At 32.8% G+C, this 18,030-nt stretch overlaps 3 protein-coding genes across 3 annotated transcripts in view; 1 reads left to right on the top strand and 2 right to left on the bottom strand.

The window, feature by feature from the left end:
* The window catches only part of LOC107490675 (eukaryotic peptide chain release factor GTP-binding subunit), a 7,115-nt gene extending 2,681 nt beyond the window's left edge, over positions 1-4,434 (top strand). Inside the window, 13 exon segments of the mRNA XM_016111474.3 lie at positions 638-697; positions 756-822; positions 976-1,038; positions 1,145-1,299; positions 1,447-1,511; positions 2,089-2,239; positions 2,351-2,456; positions 2,610-2,745; positions 2,914-2,978; positions 3,061-3,225; positions 3,451-3,523; positions 3,600-3,660; positions 4,107-4,434. Of these exon segments, the coding sequence (XP_015966960.1) occupies positions 638-697; positions 756-822; positions 976-1,038; positions 1,145-1,299; positions 1,447-1,511; positions 2,089-2,239; positions 2,351-2,456; positions 2,610-2,745; positions 2,914-2,978; positions 3,061-3,225; positions 3,451-3,523; positions 3,600-3,637 (1,144 nt within the window). The 3' untranslated portion in view covers positions 3,638-3,660; positions 4,107-4,434.
* Positions 4,435-8,762: 4,328 nt separating this feature from the next.
* On the bottom strand, positions 8,763-11,378 carry LOC107490676 (protein PLASTID MOVEMENT IMPAIRED 1-like). The gene has a single exon (XM_016111475.2). It carries the CDS (start codon positions 11,376-11,378, stop codon positions 8,763-8,765), a length of 2,616 nt encoding a protein of 871 aa, XP_015966961.1.
* A 3,057-nt stretch (positions 11,379-14,435) lies between these two features.
* On the bottom strand, positions 14,436-17,720 carry LOC107490677 (probable glutathione S-transferase). Its single transcript, XM_016111476.3, has 2 exons — positions 17,339-17,720; positions 14,436-15,123 (listed from the first exon to the last, which is right to left on the bottom strand). The coding sequence occupies exons 1-2, from the start codon at positions 17,654-17,656 to the stop codon at positions 14,755-14,757; spliced, it is 687 nt and encodes a 228-aa protein (XP_015966962.1). The 5' UTR covers positions 17,657-17,720; the 3' UTR covers positions 14,436-14,754.
* Between the last annotated feature and the right edge of the window lie 310 nt (positions 17,721-18,030).

Raw genomic sequence — 18,030 nt, 5'->3', positions numbered from 1 at the left:
CACAGAAAGTTTGATCACCTTTTTCATTTTTTTAAAATGCATTTGCCTTTGATCACTTCTTTTTCTGTAATTATCTAAGGAGTTTTATATATTATGTTTCTGTCAGTTTTATGTCCATGACAAGTGTGGACCTTGAGCCTTTCTTTGATCTTCCCTTATGATGGTTTTATTTATTTTTCAACAGCATAACTACAAATATGTATGTGAAATTTAAGGTCAATTTTTTAAAAATAGAAGAGAAATTTGTTACAAGCTATTTATTTAATTTTGAAGTCATCCTGAATTTGTTGGATGACTATTCTATCATAGTTATTGCACTCTTCTAATCAAGTTTGACTATACTGATCTTTTGGCAAGTCTTCTGTTGGTTTGTAACTTTTTTACTAGTTGCAAGGAATTGAAGTTTTATAGATTATAATCTGTTTAGAGCTATATGTAGTCATTATGAGAAGAACTGACAATGAGAAGGACTGGCATTTAAAGAGAAATTGATGTTTGCGTTGCAATTAACACTTATAAAAAAAAGCTTGGATTCTTTCAATTTTCTGCATATATACCTTTTCCAAAATTTTGCAGCTTCCAAGGTCTGTGTCCTTGTATATATTTTTAATGATTAATGCTGAAATTAATTTGCTAGGTATATGGCTTATATTATGGACACAAACGAGGAGGAGAGAGTAAAGGTATGAATATATAAGTGATAAAATTAAGAGTATTTCAAATGATTGGCTTTCATTTTTTCATGTTAATTATAGTTATGTGAATGCGGTAATCTGGATATATTTGTCAGAGACAACAAGGTTTACAATTTTGGATGCACCTGTAAGTATTGTTATTGCATGATCCATTAACCTCAAATCTTTTCATGATCTACCTTGTCATATCCTTTTTTCCGATGCAAACAAAAATTTGTTAATGAATATGTAATATTTAGTATGAAGTACATTGTTTATATGAATTACAATGTTCCTGCAGGGTCACAAAAGTTATGTACCTAACATGATCAGTGGTGCATCTCAGGCTGATATTGGAGTGTTGGTGAGTTTATCTATGATGTATGGAACTTTCTTTTTTAACTTGCAATAGGTGCTTCTTGACAAGCATTTGATGATATCTTTGTGTTTCTCCATGCCTTATCAATCAGGTAATTTCAGCTCGAAAGGGAGAATTTGAAACAGGATACGAGAGAGGTGGACAAACTCGTGAACATGTCCAGCTCGCAAAAACGCTGGGGGTGGCTAAATTGCTTGTTGTTGTCAATAAAATGGATGAGCCGACTGTGGAATGGTCGAAAGAAAGGTTCTCTCTCTCTCTCTCTCTCTCTCTCACACACACACACACACACACACACACACACACATGCACACACATGCACATATCTAGTGTTTTGATTCTGAACTTCTGTCTACAATTTTAATGAGACTCATCACACTGGTTTGACACTAGGTATGATGAAATTGAGTCCAAAATGACACCATTTCTAAGACAATCAGGATACAATGTGAAAAAAGGTATGCTGGTACTTAGTTTTTCCTCGTGTTGGGCCTGTGTTCGATTCCGGGATGCTGCTATAATATAAAGTTTAAAGTGTGTGAATTATGTTGCTTAACAGCTTTATACAACGATGAACATGATTGCAAATATTTAGAACATGTTTGTTATGGTTCACTAAGAAATTCTGGTTCTCATTTAGAATGGTGACTGCTCATGTCTCGCTGCATGCTAATGGAGGTGTATCGAAGATGGTTGAAGTGTTAGTAGCTTTTTTGGGAAAAAATGTTGACAGGTTGGACATGGTTTGACATGTTAGATACGTTCAGGATGACGTTAAAGTTGGAAGTGGAAGGTAGCATGTTTTGTATTAAGAAGGAGGATCATGTTTTGTGGGTGTTCAGTTTGTGCTGCATAGTTTTTTATTTCACCTGTTCCGTAGGCCATTTCTTTGGAGTAGGTTTGGGGAAGTTTCATATATGAAAGTGGAAGTGCTAAAAGCCTCTTTACAAACAATTCCTATATATTTTCTCATTTTATCTTGTTTGATGGGTGGCATAAGTGAAATTCCTCTACTAAATCTGTATCTTTTACCAGATGTCATTTTTCTACCAATATCTGGGTTGGTCGGTACAAATATGAAGACAAGAGTGGATAAAAAAATCTGCCCATGGTGGAATGGCCCATGCTTATTTGAAGCACTTGACGCTGTTGAAGTTCCTGAGCGAGACCCCAAAGGCCCCTTTAGGTAATCTGTGGCCTAACATTGTGTTGTATTGCTTCACTTTCTCTCTCAAATGTCAAATATAATAATTTTACTTAGTTTGTTCTAATAAGGGAAAATTTCTTATTGGCACAGGATGCCTATAATTGACAAATTCAAAGACATGGGAACTGTTGTTATGGGAAAAGTGGAATCTGGTACCGTTCGTGAGGGAGATTCCTTGTTGGTTATGCCAAATAAGGTAGTTTATATTTTGGATTTGTATTTGTGATAGTTTTTTAGGTTACTCTGAGCCTTTGTCCTTTTTCATCGTCGTCTTCTGCTCTTCTCTCTCTTTTTTTTTCTTTTTCATTGTCTTGTCCCCTTTTATGGACTATTGCATATAATTTTGTAGGCTCAAGTAAAAGTTGTTGCTATATTTATTGATGAGGATAAGGTAAAACGTGCTGGACCTGGTGAAAATTTAAGGATTAGATTATCTGGTGTTGAAGAAGACGACATATCAAGTGGGTTTGTCCTATCAAGTGTTGGTAAGCTTTTGTAAACTCTGAAAGATGTGTTGCTTCAGAATACATTTGACAAGAAATTTTAGTGGGAAAAAAAAGCTGATCTAGGAAATGTAATTCTACTAATAGTTTGAGTATATGTGCAAAGGTTTGCTAATTAGCATGTCTGTGTGGTTTTTCTCTTTCTTTCAGCAAATTCAATACCAGCTGTTACTGAGTTTGTTGCTCAATTGGCAATCCTTGAATTGCTGGACAATGTATTTATTCGCTTTCTCTCTGTCTTTGCATTTGAATACTAGCAAAGTTTCCAAGAGCTTATGTATGTTATATAATGTCCAGGCTATTTTTACTGCGGGGTATAAGGCTGTTTTGCATATCCACTCTGTTGTTGAAGAATGTGAGATTATTGAGCTCTTACATCAAATTGATCCAAAAACAAGGAAGCCTATGAAAAAAAAGGTCCTCTTCGTGAAGAACGGGGCTAATGTTGTGTGCCGAATTCAGGTGCATTTATGCCTTTGTAAAATTGGATAGATATTTGTAGTATTATCATATTTATACTTGCGCTTCCAAGGACATTGAAGGTAACTGCCCAACAATCTTGGGTTATGATTGTTGAGTATTAATAGAGAGGGATTAATTTGTTAATTTTAGTCTAATTGCATTACATTTTCAATCTATTTTAATCTTAGTCTGATTTTGATAGTTTTTCTTTTTTCTTTTTTACAGGTTAATAGCATGATATGCATTGAGAAGTTCTCTGATTTTCCACAGCTTGGGAGATTTACTCTTCGCAGTGAAGGTAATATTTAAGAATGCTGTCTTGTGTAGCAAACTGGTATCAACATATGTTGAAACCCCTTCCGTTTATCGTGCAGGGAAAACTGTTGCAGTGGGGAAGGTTACTGCTCTGTAAGTTTGTGACAATTTTGACTCGAGGTAAAAAATATTTTAACTGCATACTGCTTTATTATTTTGTTTCTCTTGTCAAGCTTCTTTTGATTTTAATGGTCAACGTTGTTGATTTTAGGTGTTGTGTTTCACTATCGTGTGTGTGCGCTAATTCTTTTGGGTAAAATATGCTACTTCTAACGTTTGTGATTTTTTTCAAAAATGCTCCTAACATTTAGTTTCATTCAATTTTGCCCCTAATATTTTTGATACGTGTCAAAACTACTCTTGGCTAACTCCATCTAAAATGTTGACAAAATTGAAAACATCGAAGGATAGCTTTGACACAAATCGAAAACGGTAAAAACAAAATTGAATGAAATTAAACATTAGGGGTATTTTTGAAGAAAATTGTAAACGTTAGGGACAAAGTATACTTTATCCTAATTCTTTTCTTAATTTAGTTTGACACTTGCATTCCATGTTTCCAACAGATCTTTGTCACTTTGTGTGAGCAGGACATGATTTATGCAAAGACAAATGCTGTGGCAGCAGTGAGGCATCAAGTTTGAAATATAATACTCATTTGGGTATTTCTTTTGATTTATTTGGATACTGAGTTCTAGAAGAGTTATATGTTGGTGCTGTTTTGCTTGTGTATTCTTCTTATATGGCCTTGCAAGGCCTTTAGCTGCTTTGTTATTTTGAAATTGATCCACCGATTAGCTGTGGAAATCTGATATTATCAATTCTCTATGTTATGACCTGTATATTTTAGAGACATGTTTTTGAAAACATTATTGAGATATAGTTTTTTCTTCAGATGTGCTGGGGAACTTACGATTATAAATTGGTGGATCTAAAATAAGTAAAATTTACACACATTTAGCCTAAAAGTTGGTTTTACCAGCCATCCCTTGCTTGGTGGAACACGAGATGTGAAATATTGAGTAATTTGGAGTTTTTACGAACATTTTGAAAACCAAATTGGTTATCGAATCAGTAAATTAGGAGTTTAATAGTTTAAAAGTTTAACTAAAGTTGAACGCAAATAATAAAATAATATATTTATATAAAATATATGTATTTTTTTTTAAAATTAGTTGTTTTATTTTAGAATAATTGGTTTATTATTTTTTCTGGTTTGTTGACAACCAGTTTTTACTATAAATTAGACCAATTTAGTGGTTGCCTTTTTATTAACCGGATTGAATTAGCCAATTTGATTTGGTTTTTAGAACCATGAATTTTATTTGAGCCTTTTTTGTGAAACAATTTCCATACTAATTACTATTAGATTTTTGTATTTGTGTTGTTATAAATTCCAACTGTTTCTTCACTCAACGATTAGATGTGCTTCACAACACATTTCACATATGTTGTTCTAAGAATATTCCATCACTATAAACCTTAAATTGTTTTTTGATTTAAATAAGCTAAAAAAAAATAAAGGCTAGAAATTACTTAAATAGAGGGTAGTTTTGGTTTTTTCGTGACTAGACAGAAAAGAAAGAAAGAAAAAAAAAAAAGAAAATAGAGACAAAATCAAATTAATGGGTTAGGTTTATATCTAAATCTATTAGATGTTGAAGTTTACTCCATAGTTGACTCTAATTCGAGCGAATGTCTACGCCAAAAGCAGCTACTTTAGCGATACAATTTGCAAAAATATTCCCATTCCTCTGAATTAAAAGAATAGGGATTCTTCAACTACAATTTCAATTTATAACATCCCGTATATATTTTGCCAAATCCCATTCCGAAATATCATTACAAGGAATACTTGATTTACCAAGAAAAGGGTTTCTAAACAGTTTATTTTACAAATAACTTCACGAAATTCACTATCCAAAACTAGAAGTAAACCTCTCCAAATCGCATACAATTTAGCAAAAAGAACATTGCACACTTTGACTTTTCCAGTGCAATCTTCAACCAACATCCATCAGAATTGTGAACGATACAACCAAAACCAACATAGCCAAAAGGAGCAAAATAACTAGCATCACAATTCAATTTAACAGAATGAATGGGAGGTGGAACCCAATGCAAACAAAGTGAAGGAGGAGAGAGAGATTGATGCATAGCAAAAATGGTTTGGAACTCCCTTACTGAACTACGAACCAAACTCAACACTTTACTAGCACTCAAAGAGTCACTTGTATTAAATAAGTCATGATTCCTACTCCTTCAAATCCACCGGATGGTCGAGAAGAAAAGAAAAACATTTGCATCTTTGCACGTCTATAGAGCCAATCACGTAAATTTGAGTTATCAGAATATAGGCCTAAAAGGTTCCAAACCTCCTTGACACTGCGACACTTCCGAAGACAATGAAGCATGGATTCAGAGCCACTTTGACACGGATGACAAGTGCTAGATAAAGCTAAACTATGATCCAATCGAAACTCTGCCGTAGGAAGCGTTATGAAGATTGAGCCAAATCAAGAATTTGTACTTCTCAGGAATATGCAGTCACCATACCCACAACCAATTATACGCTCATTTCAATCAAACTTTCTTTTGGCTAGCCATCTGTATCCACAACTAGCTGAGTAGAGTCTAGAAGATGCCACACCCCATGACCAACCCGAACTTTCCCCAGCATTCAAATATGGATTATAAGCATTCAAACGCTGTCTGACATCTTCTGGAATATTAGAGAAAACATCATGGAGATTCTATTAGCAATCTTTTCAAACGTCTCTAATAGTTAAATCTGAGTCAGATATATGAACAAAATGGACATCTTGAGCAATTGGATGACGCGTGAGCATCTTTCCTACCTTTTCCTAGTGAATTTGTATTTAATTTGTAGAGTTTAATCAAGAATTAATTATCTTTTAGCCACTATGGATGCTACTTTGAGTCGTGTGCAATTCTGTTTATTTTTGGTAGCATTCGGATGGATTTGATGGAGTTTCCGCAGAAAAAGAGAAGAAGGCGAATGATGCTGTCAACCCTGACCTCTCTGCACTCAAACCTGAATAACTCGAGTTACAGAGATCCAATTGACGTGATTTTAGTGGCGCTGGAAAGCTAACTTTCAAAGCTTTCCAACGATGTATAACAGTTCATACTTCTTCTCCATCAATTCTACCAAGGCTGCGCCTAACTTGAGATTTCTCAAGTTAGGCGTGGACTATTAAGGAATCAAGTGGTCCCCAACTCTCCAAGAAACAAGCACACAATCTCCTATTAATTCTGATTTAAACTTTATTTTATTTAAAAATAGGAAAATATATTATTTAGTTTTAGGAAATATATATTTTACATTAATTAAGATTAGATATAAAAGGGAAAAGATATTCTCTTTTCTCTTCTACCTCATTCCGCAATTTACCTGAATCCTAGTTTTTCTCTCTGAACCATGAGCAACTAAACCTCCACTGTTAAGGTTAGGAGCTCTGTCTATTATATGGATTGATACTATTATTTTTCTATTTTAATTCATGTCTTGACTTATATTTCAAGAATTATTTTTCGTTCTTTATCTTATGAATTTGGGTGGAACGGAAGTATGACCCTTGTTCTAATTGAGTTCTTGTATAACTTGAAAAAATTCTTTACTTGAACAACAGCTTGAAAACAATTTCTCCTAAATTCTAATTATCTGGACTTAACGGGATATGTGACATATAATCCTCTTATATTTGGGTAATTAGGATTTTTGTGGCATCTAAACTAGAATTGAACTTCACCCTCTAATTGGAATTAAGTGACCAAGGAATTGGCGGTTGATAAATTTTAGGGGAGACTAAAAAGGTCTAAGGAATTAAGGTTTAGTCACATATAGTTTGTCATGAATTAAATCTTGCATGATTAAAATAGTTAGTAAGAAAAGTCAATCCGAAAAATAGATAACTCTGAAGCCTGAACTGTTTTTTCATATATTATTCACTTCAATTTACTGTTTGCTTTTAATTCTCTGAAATTACTGTTAATGCTTTTGAACTCTCTGAACATCATTTTCTATTGTCTAACTAAGTAAATCAATTAACCATTGTTGCTTGGTTCATCAATTCTCGTGGGATCAACCCTCATTCATTTGAGGTACTACTTGGTACGACTCGGTACACTTGCCGGTTAGTTTGTGGTTATAAATTCCGCACCATTGGACCCTCAATACTCTACTTGTCAAACCAAAAAGATTGATCAAGTGATCCAACACACCAAAAAAAGGCATCCTTAAGAGTACCAAAAGCTTTGAAATACTCTTCCAAACATGAGAAGCATTACAAAGAATAAGGCCATCTAAAATTTTCCTCATTTCTCAAATACTTTGTCCTAAATAGAACAACCCAAAATTTGTTCTGATAATGAAAAAGTTGTCACACTAATTTACTAAGTAAAGATATATTAGCACATTTAAGATCTTTAACATTTAAGTCACCAAATTTCTTTGAAGTAGTCGTGTAATTAATTATTAAAATTAAAATTAAAATTTTGAGCACTAATAAATGAATAAACTTTAAGCTGATAATAATAAGGTTGTTTCAACTAAAATTTGCAGAGTATCTTTTAATGATCGCAGCTTACGAGTTTATGACTTATGACGCAAGTTTGTGTTCCCACTTCTCAGGACTTAAGTACCACTAACACCTCCTTTCAGGCCATGTTACATGCAGAAGTGGCTATTGTTATAAAATTTGATCCTATAAATAAATATTTTGAAATGATATTTTCAAAAAATAATTGTCTATTGAAAAAGTGAAAAACTCGAACAATATTTAATATTAACTATTTTTTCCCCATATCTTTTCCAATTTTGTTCTTTTTTTTTCCCGTCCTGTTTGGTGTTTCTTTGTAACTTTCTACGATTATTATTTTTAAAAAGAAGTCCTTGTAATTTTCTAAATTTAAACTGAGAATTAGATTCTACTAACAGTGGTTATCAAAAACCATATACAACAAATTTTACATCGAGATTCTTAATTGCCTTAATCCATCTAAATAATACATAAATTAGTGCATGCTTTTGAATCAACAGAAATCTAACCAAATAACTAACACATTGATAGGCCTAATAAAAGGGTTTATCATAAGGACGAATGAAACTTGCATACTAGTATTCCTTTATCTGCAAGCTCAAGCCACTCCTCTTGGAAGATCTGCAAAACTTTCGGACAAAGAGATTTGATTTGACATGCTTATTGGTTCACCACAAGTTTGATATCTGGGTTCCTCATGGTGTTGAGCCACATGTCACCCATGATGTTTGATGAAATGCTCCACAGAGAATCTTGTCCTTTGATCAATGCATTATTCTTGATTTTCTTCCCTGCCTTTCCCAATCCATATTCCACCAGCCATTGCATTGCAGTTAGTCTTTGCTTCTGTCCGTCCCATGCATAATTCTTTACACCACTCCTAACCTTGAAGCCCCCAACATCCATGTTAGTTACCTTAAACTTTTGCTCTTCACCATCTTCATGATCATAATTATATTCATTCCTCTTTGTGTCTGCAGTTGCATGAACTAGTACCATCATAGGACCCCCAACCGCCTCATAGCGCCTTTTCGGATCCCTCAATTGGACAACAAATATCAGTGTGATATGTGATGCTTCTTTGTAAGAACTTGCACTGGTTTCATTGTAGCTTTGATCTTTGACCCAGTCCTCAAGTGAAATAGCAGAACTCAACAGATCTTTGTCATTGTTTCCTTCCTTTGAGGTGGTCACAGAAACATCAAATGGAGCTTCTTCCTCAGCCATATCGGCTTGAATTTTCAGCGCCTCAATCGCCATGGACTCAATCTTCTGCATTGTGAATGCAAGGATTTGCTCTGCAGTGAGTGGATTTTCATCTACATTCCAAAGCCCTGTTGAAATCCTTTCCTTCCTTCCTGAACTCATAGCATTCGCCATACTATTCAGGGCAGAAACTATGCGTGCAGCACTTGAACTCGCTCCTTCCTTGTTCCTACCTTGTATGATGGCAGAAGCAATGCCTTCAAAAGCAACCTGTTCTGCACTTTTGCCTATCATTTCATCTATTGGCATCAAGGAGAGAACTTCAGAGCTGAAATCTTCAATACCATTGGCAACCAGTTTCTGAAACAACTCTAACCCCATTGAGAATTGATGTGATTGCAACACAAAAGGCTTTGACATCTGCATTGCTAGCTTTGGAGTATCATTTCTGGCCACAACACTGTCCAAAGGATTCATGGATGCCAAGTAGCCCCCATCTTTTGTTTGAATCACACAACCCAAGCCCTTGCCAAGATGAGGAAGATAAACTTTGGATTCCTCCTTCTCAGAAGAATCTTCATTTCCATGTTCATGTGCATGCCCTTCAAGTTGGAAAGGTGGAATTTCAGATTGGTTTATTTTGTATCTTCTGGTCACTTTATCCTCAAGAATCTGAAGAAACTCTCTTGTCACTGTTTCTTCATCAGAATCCAATCTTTGTGAGTCTGTATCCCTTGCTTTTATCAAGTTGATATCCTCCCCTATCATGGTCTCAAGAGCCTTTAACTGCTGTGCAATCGAATCAAGCTCGGTTAATCTAGTGAGGTGCAATTGGTCATGTACTATCTCCTTGACCACCTCACTTGAAGCTGATTTCCCTTCCACAGACTTCTCAGATTCTTCTCCATCACCTTTTTTCTGCTTTTGAACCTCAACACCTTTATCAACGACATCAAAATCCAGAAGATGGAAATCCTCTACCTTCTCCTTGCCATCATCAAGTTTTTGGACAGAAGCTGAGGAATCCTGGACCGAAATTGTGTCATCAAGACTCAAATCATGCAATCCATGAAAATCCCCTATTGACCTTATATCTGAAGGAGTCCAAGCATCATCTCTGCTTGTTATTCTTGCACTAGCAACACTGAAGGATCTCTTGGATTGTTTGCGAAACGAAGATGCCAGGCTTATGAACCTGCTGGACTTGGAATTCAAGTTCTCGTCCTGATTGTAAATTGCAATCCCTGCACCATCTTTCTCCATGATTTGGAAACCGAATTTCAGAACCAGCTCACCTCCTTTTGCCTTGCCACACAAGGAAAAGCTTGTCTCCCATTGCCGAACCCGGGTGCCTTGCCAGCTTTTCTCAATGGATTCTTGAACCAACCGGCTCAAGTCCACCGAGGTTCTTCCAAAGTTAAGCTCTTTAGCATCAACCGCAACAAGGTATATATAAAATGGCCTCGGCTCGAACTTAAGCTGCTTTCCACTGCCATGGTTGCAATAAACATGGCACCTGATGAAAAGAGTCTCTTCAAAATCTGCAGCTCCTTGAACAACCCTTGATGGCATTGTTTGCACAGCACCATCTTTTGTTTCCTTCTTTCTAACACAAACAGAAAGCCTTAGTCCATTCATTGATGAAGGAAGGTTTTGAGCAGTTACAACTTCAACAGAAAACAAACAACTTAGTTTCTGCATTGTAATGTGAGAAAGGGCCCTCATAGGCTTCCAGCTCCAAATCCCTCTCTTCTCAGCCAAATTCTCTGTTTGTTGTGGCTTCGAGGGGGGTGGCTTGTTATCCTCTCGCTTCGGCCTTGATCTCCACGGCGACAAGGACAACCTGCGTGTGCGAGGTTTGTTACTGCTTTGGATATCAATTTTAGCACTGGCATTGTCATCTTCAACAGATTTGACAGGAGGAGGAGCTGAATCTCTTGGCAAAGCAAGGGAAGCTGTTCTTCTAGCTGTGTGTGATTGGTAAAGGGATTTGCTTAGAGCCTCTAACTCTTCAAGAAGCCTAGCATTGGAATTTCTTTTGGGAGAGTAAGAATAATTACCAGTTTCCATATCGCTAGTGAATGAAGAACAAGAAGAAGTTGTTTGTTGTTGCAACAAAATCTTGATATGATGAATGACAAAAGTGTTTGGAACTGGAAGAGGAAGAAAGAAGTTAGTTAAATTGAGGTGGGAAAAGACTAAGCTATTTAATGCAGAGGAAAATACTCAAGTTGCTGGTTCTTTCTGAACCAAGAAAATTCTGATGGAATATGTTTGTGGTGGATTAAACATGAACGATGGCATTGCATTGTACCTTGTGGAGCAAGAACATACAAAAATTGAAAATTAGGTGTAACTGTGTAAGTGGTCCCAACAAATTGAATGCTGATTGCTTTTCCCTTTGTTAGAAGTAAATGTTAACTGCCATATGTGACAATCTTATACTACCTAGGTGGGGGAAACGTGTAATGACAAACAACATTCAAAGATATCAATATGAAAAAGGCTTCTTAATGTACCATTCTGCGCCATTTAGAATAAAGAACACTCAGAATGACTTATTTTTCTTGTATTCATTATGTATTTCTTATTCTCTTAATCATAACATGACTTGTGAGAATGGAATGATGAGTATATAAGGAGTATTAAAAAAAAATGAGTCATATAAACATTTCTTGTCTAGTCATTGAATTTAACACTTTTTATTTTTGATATTATATTGAAAATGGTGTTTTTTTGAATTATGGACTGTTGAGATGTTAAGAGATCAGGCCCTCTCATTTCTGGGAGATACAGAAATACAAAAATTGAACTCTGATTTTTTGAAATAAGATCGTCTGATTTTTGTTTTTAAAAAAATTAAAAAATTTGAGGTACAAAAATTGGATCCTTCTACAATTTTAGAAAACACAAACAATTATAATGTTTGAGTATATGATTCATCTCACTTCCATGAAAAAAAAAATAACCTGAATCTGAAAGTTGGAAATGACTGGGTGACGTGGCACAAATAGAGGAGGCTGCCACCCTATACTTGTTCCATACTTATAGGCAAATATGGCTGTTGAAATGATTAACTTAATTATGTAGAGTAGTTATATAATTCAAAGTTAATTATGTTCAAATTATGCACATAACTGTGCTCATTATTTCTCTTTGATCTTTTAGTTTTCTCAATGAGTAGCCTAGAAATATATATAATCTAGGACAAAGTGTTTAGATTTAAGCTAGATTTAGGTTACAGCTGCAGCTAAAAATCTTCTTCCATCAATGTCAAGTTTCATGGAGAGTTGCTAACATAATGGTTGGATTAATTAAATTGCTACAAGTGATTTGCATGGTCACGGTGCAACCATGTATATAAGCAAGTAACCATTTGTTACCAAAGAAGTCATCATAGGATGTTTTTAAAGAGAAATTCTTTCACAATTAGGAACCAAGAGTGTAGTGTGGCCCATAATGTATTAACGTGTACATTTAAATGTTGGCCTCACAAGAGTATGCATAGTGTGTTTTCTGGACCTTAAAGAGGTAATAAATGAGGATGAGGATTGGAAAAGTATGAGGTCTTTTTCCTTTGTTATTCTGGCTTACCTTTCCTTATTTTTTTGTGCGCCTAGTATTTGGAGTTTTGGCCCGACTAATTCAAACCCAATTCAAATTGCACATCTGGTGCAGCTGAGGCTTAGCTCATATGGTAATCTATATGCTTCTTAATAAAAAATCAACGTTTTTAATAGAATGCAATTTAGTTGACGAAGTGTACAATCTAATTATTGCAATTTATTAAAAAAAATCAACATTTTAATAATTTATTATATAGGTTTGGAAGAGCATGTCAAGGCTATTATTCTATCTATACATTTTATTCTTTAGTTTCGTGTTTAAATTTGAAATTAATTTAGACAAAGTCAAACTCTTTAATTATCTTTACGTGCACTATGCTTGTGGGTAGATTATGTACTTTCTTCAAGTTCAAGCTGTTTACCAATCACTTTTCATTACATCGTGAACTCAAAATGCTACCCAAGTACCCATATATGTGCATTAAGTTCAGTTTATTCTTCAATATTTTTCTGTTCAAATGTGAATATAGAAGAATAAGGGCTCATGCGTTTAATGAAAAAGAAGAATAAGGAGTGAAGTGTCATTCTCCAATGGTTAAAATGTGAGGGGTCTAAATTGAAAAAGAATAGAAGCCAAAAAGAGGTTTTACTCAATAAACAATGAGGTGGAACATCAAAAAAGGAAAATAATTGGATGGGCACCTTTGTCTTTCCACATGGTGTGTCAAAAGTAAACCTGATTTTTGAACTTGGTGAACCAAGAATGGTATGAACCGTAACAATGCACTGAGAATTTAGAAGGTAGCAGAGAATACTAAGAAAAGAAGAGAACACTGATATTAATATTAGAGAAAGAATTTTACAATGACTCACATATCAAGTAACTACACTATGCTACCAAATATATAGAACTAAGTTATGACAAACTTCGAAAACTAACTTTGCACACACACTAAACTAGGACTCAGACTTCTTAATTTCAGCTCTATCATCAATATCCTCCCTCAAAATGAGATTTGGTCTATGGACAACTCTCAGTTTGCACCTCAATCTTTCGAAAGCACAGCTGAAAATGGCTTAGTCAAAGCATATATGAAAAATTAATTATATGAAACTTTCAAAACCAACTCTGCACATACACCAATTAAGTGTAACAAATTTTTAACTTTTTAATTTCAGCTCTATCATCAATACTTCGAAATTACATGTCTCACTATTATGTTTTTATTCACTGGTTCACTAATAAGAACTGGACATGAGTCTATTTAAATTTTTATTTATTATTAATTTGATGATTTTATAAATTTATTTTTAACATGTATCCAATTCTTATTGGTAGGACGTGAATGAAAACATAATACTGATGATCTTATAGTTCGGTTATAATAATCGACTTATATTTCGATAATTATTATTTTTAAAAAATATTTTTCATTTCCGGCTTTATGGAATGAATCATCTCATCATGACTACTTATTATTCATCACGTAAACAATTATTTTGGACAACGATCTTGAATGTATAAAAGAATTTTTTGACAGGACAATGAGGTATGTTGAAATTAAATATTAAAATTACTGATATCATTTTAACTTAAACAAATTTGAGTATCAATTTTTTTTTGCAGATATCCACACTCATTTTTTACATATAAGAACAAGTCAGATGCGTGATTTAATTTCAATTTCTTCTAAAATCATACTCCATCCAACTCTCAAATTTTATAACACTGAATCACACCTTGGTGGAATTGAACAATAATCTACCCATCATCATAGCATACAACTTTTACTACTATTACAATAATAATATCAACAAAACCATACGAGCTATTATTATTGATCAAATCAATGCATTATTTCTTCAAAAGTTTTATAGCATCATGCTTTATTGGGTGCCATGGAACGCACATAATTGATGCCAAAGCTGAAATAAGCAAGCACATCTTCTCTGGGTGGAATGCAATCTTTGATAGGTGAAGTGTTAATGAAATTCTTTCCCCATTCATGAAGACATGGGAACCTCTCAGCATTAACAAGTTCAATCTCTCCAAGCTCTTCAAGAACACTTAGCCAATAGGATAACCAACCAGCTACAATATCAAGGTACCCTATCTTCTCTCCACCAAAGAACTTCTTCCCTTTGATTTGCTTCTCAAGATGTGAAAGTGTCTCAATGGCACCTTCTACAGCTTTCTCTTTCTCTTCTCCTTCTTGGGCCACACAAGCTCCCCATACACTTGTCACACACTGTTTTTATGGAGAATAATAACAACATTATATATTAAGGCCAATTCTCTTGTGCCTTATTATTGTCGAACTTATCTTTTAAAATAAATATTAAATATTTAAAATTTATTAGTTTTGTATTTTTGAATTAAGCATTACTATTTAACCTTTTTTAATAAATTAAGCACTATATTTTTAGACATCGTAACAAACACTAAATATTAATTTCACATAATAAACTAAGGTCATGCATGCATCATATAGTTTATATAACAAAATTCTTAATAATTTTTTGTTTAATTATTCTCTTCTTTTTTATAATTTCACTGAATTATTTATTAATTAAGTACTTATCAGTAATTATCTTTGCAAAAAAAAAAAAGCAAAAAAATCTGAGTATTCACTTCTAAAATATTTTGCGATCTATTACATCAAATACAAAAATTATTGAGTAATTACCCAAATCAATTCCCAGAGATTTTAAAATTGAACATTCTAGTCTCCAAAAAAAATTAATACACGGATCAATCCCTAAAGTTTTACTCCGGCAGACAAATTAGTCCCCAATTCATTTTTCGACAGAGTATTAACCAGATCAATCCTCAAAAATTTTAAAAATGGATATTTTAGTCCCAAGAAAAACTAATGTACAAATCAATCTCCAACATTTCTCTCTTAGACATAATAGTCCTCCGTTCAAATAATAATAATAATAACAATAATAATAATAATAAATAAATAAATAAAAGTATTAGATATTATTTTATAAAAAATTCAACGTTAAAATCATTTGATATTTTTATATTTAATATAATAAAAATGTGCTATTTTAAAAAATATGTTTGTATTAAAAAAACATGTATTTAATATAAATTCTAATTAAAATATTTTTTAATGCATATTTTTTTTACATAGCACATCTTTTAATTATATTAAATACAAAAATATCAAATGGTTTTAATTTTAATTTATTTTATTTTATTTTTGGACGGAGAATTGTTATGTCTAACGGAGAGAGAAACGTTGGGGATTGATTTGTACATTAATTTTTTTTGGGACTAAAATGTTCATTTTAAAAATTTTTGGGACTGATACGAGTAACTATTTTGCCGAAAAATGAACTGGAACTGATTTGTTTGCCAGAGTAAAACTTTGGAGATTGATTTATGTATTAATTTTTCTTGGAGACTAAAATGTCCAATTTTAAAATCCTTAGAACTGATTTGGATAATTACTCGAAACCGTTAACAAAAAGCTAATTAATAAAAAGTTTTATCTATATAAAGATTCAATTACAAACTTTAAACAATAAAAGTCTAATTAAAAAATTAGTAAAATTATAAAGACTATTAAAATAATTAAACTTAATTTATCATGACGTTGTGACCAAACAATCAAATAAAATTAAAAAATAAAAATTTACATACAGGTGTTTGATGTGAAATTAATAATTAAAAATCGTTAGATAATTTAATATGTTTGACTAAATTATTATCTAATAGTTCTAAATTATCAATTTCACGTTAAAATGCACGTGAGTTTTTTATCAAAATAAAATTAAAATGCTAACAGACATTTATGTATTATAGAAGTAGAAATAAGGGAAGTTCTATGATTTCTTATGGCAAATCCATATATATTGTAATATCAAAATTTGAAATTAAATTATTTGGTTTGCCATTATATACAGAAGGGGGAAGAAAATGACTAGTTATTGATTTCTTCAGAGCTTATGTCTCTGGAGGACGTCTCTGGTTTGCTCTAAATGAAAAACTGGAAGTAAAACATTATAAACATCAACTGATTTATGATTTAATTACTTCAGTAGTCTATAATTAATTAATTATATATTTTTATTCAAGAAGCAAGCAATCAAATTTCGCTCAAGTAAAAACTTCTTTCTTTTTTTATTAATTAGAGAAAAAATCATTGAAAAAGCAAATCCATATATAAGAAATATTCTATAATAAATGAAAATCATCTATAAAATCAACTATTATATATGTCATAATAAACAAAATAAATAATTCTTTTACAATAGATAACATCAAATATATATATTTATCACTAAATCAATTATTAGTACAGAATATATATTAAAATATAAAATATATATTAAAAATAAATAAAATAATATATATATTTATACACAAATATATAACGACTAATTTAGTAAATAATTATTTTTGAATAACACAATAGGTAATTAACAATTCATGTGTGTGTGAGAAATTACCTTTTCATCAATAAACTTAGCCCAGAAGCGTGCGAGTGCTCTCTCATAAGGGTCCTGTGGTAGTAAAGAGTGGGCGTTGTTGTCCTTCCATATTTCATCGATGTACTCAAGAATGACAAGTGATTCAGCAATTGGCTTTCCCTTGTGAATAAGAACAGGGACTTTCTTGTGAACAGGATTTGACTCAATAAGCAAATCACTCTTATTAGACAGATCCTCTTTTAAGTACTCATATTCTACGCCCTTTATCTTCAGACCCCATTCTATTCTTGCACATGGGAAGCTTTGGTGTGTGCCAATCAGCTTCACTTCTCCCATTATTGTGTTTCAGATACATGTACCTTTGTCATTCACTTCTCCGTTGACTTTTTATAGGGATTATTTCTCTTGGGGATTAGTTATTCATTGAGAAGCAGTCAAAGATAGTATGATTAGAATTTAGAATCATTTTTTTATTATAAATATATAATTATTTTGTTAGCAAGGAGATTTAGAATCTATTTATTGAGGTAAATTTGAGTTTATACTAAATAAGTCTCTAAAAAATTTTTTATTGAATGTTTTCTACTTTCGTTTTCTAAAAATTTTTTATTACATTAATATTTTTAACTATAAAAAATAAGTCTTATTTTATAAAATTCAAACATCTCAATTTAATAATTTTTTTAGAACGAAAATATCTGATGCCAAAA

The sequence above is a fragment of the Arachis duranensis genome, chromosome 5 (genome assembly GCF_000817695.3).
Source record: "Arachis duranensis cultivar V14167 chromosome 5, aradu.V14167.gnm2.J7QH, whole genome shotgun sequence".
Classification (NCBI taxonomy): Eukaryota; Viridiplantae; Streptophyta; class Magnoliopsida; order Fabales; family Fabaceae; genus Arachis; species Arachis duranensis.
Note: the sequence above shows the minus strand (reverse complement) of the source record. Positions and strands in the feature narration are given on the sequence as shown.